Source organism: Aplysia californica, unplaced genomic scaffold (genome assembly GCF_000002075.1).
Source record: "Aplysia californica isolate F4 #8 unplaced genomic scaffold, AplCal3.0 scaffold00455, whole genome shotgun sequence".
NCBI lineage: Eukaryota > Metazoa > Mollusca > Gastropoda > Aplysiida > Aplysiidae > Aplysia > Aplysia californica.
In genome coordinates, this window is record NW_004797725.1 from 205624 (window position 1) to 209548 (window position 3925).

Here is a 3925-nt window from a genome sequence, read left to right on the forward strand (position 1 = left end):
GTGTGTGTGTGTGTGTGTGTGTGTGTGTGTGTGTGTGTGTGTGTGTGTGTGTGTGTGTGTGTGTGTGTGTGTGTATGCATGTGTGCTTGAGTGTGTATGTCAGAGTTACTTTCGTTACATTTCTTCTCTGTACTCTGCCATAGTCTCTTTCTCTAGTAATAACTGCCACGCTTGCACATAATGTATACAGTTAACTAGTCGCTTTAGTTCACCCTGTTGATTATGTTGCGCATCAAAACTATTCTTCCTCGGAAGCCAGTGGTATGCTGGGAGTGAAATCCCGATCCTAAGCGCTGACAGTACCTTTAAAAAATATATTAAATTTCAGGATTGCTTTCTCCTGGACTCTGGCCCCTCACTGCCACTTTACATATGGGTAGGAGCAAGGGCAGAGCCTGATGACAGACGCAGGGCATTATTCCGGGCACGGGTGAGTGCAGGGTTTCAAGATAAACAATATATTGTTGTATGCTTTTTTGTTAAATTTCTATTTGTGTGGGTTTGCAACAGTGCTAGATTAAAAATGAGTCTTTGAATGGCGAGTCAGATTCGTATGAACTTTAAATTCAATTTGTCATTTTAAAAAATTACAACTGGTTCATAACATGAATCTTATTGTTCTCTTCATCGGTTAAGCATTAATTTTAAGCAAGTGATAGTTGGCAGACACTTCTGACAGATCTAGATGTTTATTCGTCTAGGGCACATATCAATGGTCTGGGAGTGGACAATTATAGACAGATAGTTGATCAACAGACAGATAGATATATAGACAGACTGACAGACAGACAGACGGACAGACAGACAAACAGACAGATAGATAGATAGATAGATATATAGATAGATAGATAGATAGATAGATAGATAGATAGATAGATAGATAGATAGATAGATAGATAGATAGATAGGCTGGACTTCCGTTGATAGACCGAAAGACTGATAGATTACCGTACAGATGAATGAAGCTGGGTGGGATTCTGCATTCCAGCAAAAGGATGAGATGCGATTCATATGTAATAACATAGACTTCATCATATAAAAGGGGTAACGAACTCTCTCTTTTTTAGTGAAACAAACGGTTAAGACTTTAAACGTTACTCCAGTGATACCGTGTTGATATATGGATTCGTAGACGTAGAGAGAAATATGTTGGCTGAAGTGGAACTGACAGAGAGATCATGGACACGTATGTTAGGAAATGACACTTGCTTGATTTTGTAAGCGTTTTACAGCACTTAAATAATGTAATTGTGAGTGCCAAATATTAGATATTATATTACAAGCCAATAACAAGCACGAAAAGAAGGAGAAGAGATGTGGACGATAGATGCTTGATAGGAAAGAAGCAACCAACCTCAACAGAGCACCCTCCCACCTCCAACTATGACGCTTTTAAAAGCACAGAGTCCAAACAGAAAGGAGAGAAGTTTGATGTACCAGTGTTGCAGATCTTCAATTTAAGTACTTTACCTCCCATTTTCCGATGTGTTTGTCAGATCTTTGCTCAGCACCACGGCTATCCCGGGACGACGCATCTATGCCGGGTGGCTGAGGGAGAGGAGCCGATGGACTTCAGGAAAATGTTCGCCGAATGGAGGGACCGGACGGCCGGGGAGCGTCAGCTGGTTCGGAGCTATAGTGTAGCCAACATAGGTACTTAAAGCTTTAGCTTTTTTGTGTAGGCCTACGTGTTTTACGTCCCCCATGACACAATTTAGAGCATTTATGAGGCGAGTTTCGGCCATTCCAGGCTGAGAGGAGAGCAACATCAAGGCAGAAGACCTAGATAATACCCGACAAAATTTCTTCCCACTCGGGAACGAATTGTCTCCTATCCGACACGATGAAGGGTTTAACTGCTACACCACATACGCTGGTAAGCTACTTCCGGAAAAGGCTGGAGATTTGCTTTCGTTATGTCTTGAGAGCAAAGTGATACATGGTAGATAATGAACCCGTGGGGTGATGCTATGACAATTAATTTGATTTGAATAAAAGCCAATATTATTGTGATTCTTGCTTGTGCACAGCTGGCATGGATTTTCTCTTCTCCTCAAATAATTTGCCATAGCTCCGTATCTCACGCTGTATATATACTGCTTATCCTGTTGTTGTCTCTTGCAGTACATGGCCATAACACGGAACGGACAAACAATTAAAATTTGTTTTACACATCAACGTTTGTGGCTGCGGTATAATGTTTGACGATTAAAGGTTCCATGTGAATTGTAACTGCGATAAGTCTGCGTAATGATACTGTGCTTTGGGTCTCATCTAAGACTACAAAACGCCAACGAAAAGTGTAGGGTTAAAAAGTTAAATGCACGTATACTTTTATCGATATCACTGTTCATTCTGGTTGACTTAAACACATTTTTTGTTGTTGCAAATTTTGAAGTGTTGGTTATTTCTTACCACTGTTTGCCTTCGTCTGATAAAAACTGTGACACGTTAATATTTATTGTCACTTAAGTTCTGACGTTTAATTAACAAACGCTTTTCTTTAATATTTTTCAGGACGTGTTCTATTCTCAAAGTCAGACAGACGCACAGTGGCGAAACTATCAGAATTATGGTCAGACGACCATTTTCTCACTGGAAACGGAAACACAGAGGTATTGCCGCTATAAAACATCAGACTTCCTTGAGAACTTGCCAAGTGCTGTGCGCTTGATTGATTCCAGCAATGCCCTTTATCCGTTGTACGACAAACACAAACAGTCTTAAAAGGAAGTTATCTGTCTATGATTATATCAGAAGACATTGCATTAATCCGGAACAAAGGATCATCCACGGTTGTAATGACAAGACAGAGTTCAATGCCTTCACAACGCTTGCACTTATCCCACCAGTGGCTGCCGACAGCTGTGGCGCAATGGGATACAAACTTGCAATACAGAAGTTCAAGATTCAAGCCCGAGAGAGGCCTGAAAGAAATTTCTCGTCCTCTGTGGACTATTTTTTTCTGCTCGATATTCCCAGAGGGACTAAGTGCTCTACTTTTTCAAAAGACTGGCACTGTCTTCTACATCACCACCATTGCCACCACCACCAACACCACCACAACCAACAACAAGAACAACAACAGCAAAAAAACAACAACAACAACATGAAGAACAACAGCAGCAACAACAACAACAACCATAACAACAACAACAGCAACAACAATAACAACAAAACAACAACAATAACAACAACTAGAACAACAATAGCAGAAACAATAGCAACAGTAAAAACAACACTCACGACAAGAACAACAACGCCAGCAGCAACAGCAACAACAGCAACAACAGCAACAGCAACAGCAGCAACAGCAGCAACAGCAGCAACAACAAAACGGCAATAGCTTGAACGGTTACAACAGCAACAGCAACAAAAATAGCAGCAACAACGAAATAATAGCAGGAACAACGTAACAACAACAACAGCAACAACAACAACAGCAACAACAATAACAACAGGAGCAACAACAAGGACACTAGCAACAACAGCATAAATAATAACAACAACAACAGCATCAAAAACACAACAGTAACAACAAGAGAACAATAATATACAACAATAATATTGACAGTCCAAGTGGACTGGGAAAGGGAAAGGGAAGGGGGGCATGAGGAGATTGGACCCACTCTTCAAACATAATAGGCCTATTGTGAGTGACCTTTACATACACATGTACTTTAGTGTGTCATCTCTGTCGTTTTTCTACCTTCTTCCCACATTTGTTCTCTAATCTCAAAGCCAAGCCCCCCCGTTTCCCCACAAGAAAAAAAGGAAAAGAAAGAGAGAGAGAGAGAGAGAGAAAAATAAAAAACAAAATGGGACCAGAAATAGATAAAACACACAAATTACTCAGATTAAAGCCGCAACACCCCCAACCCCTTATAAGCGCTGACCCGCCCCCTTTCCACACACACACACACAG

The 3925-nt window shown here is 40.8% G+C and overlaps 1 protein-coding gene across 1 annotated transcript in view; it reads left to right on the top strand.

Annotated features, from left to right (window-relative positions):
- The window catches only part of LOC101854815 (advillin), a gene marked incomplete at its 3' end in the record, with an annotated part of 40034 nt that overhangs the window by 23678 nt on the left and 12431 nt on the right, over positions 1-3925 (top strand). The window contains 3 exon segments of the mRNA XM_013086326.2: positions 329-430; positions 1497-1653; positions 2518-2615. Coding sequence (XP_012941780.2) covers positions 329-430; positions 1497-1653; positions 2518-2615 — 357 coding nt within the window.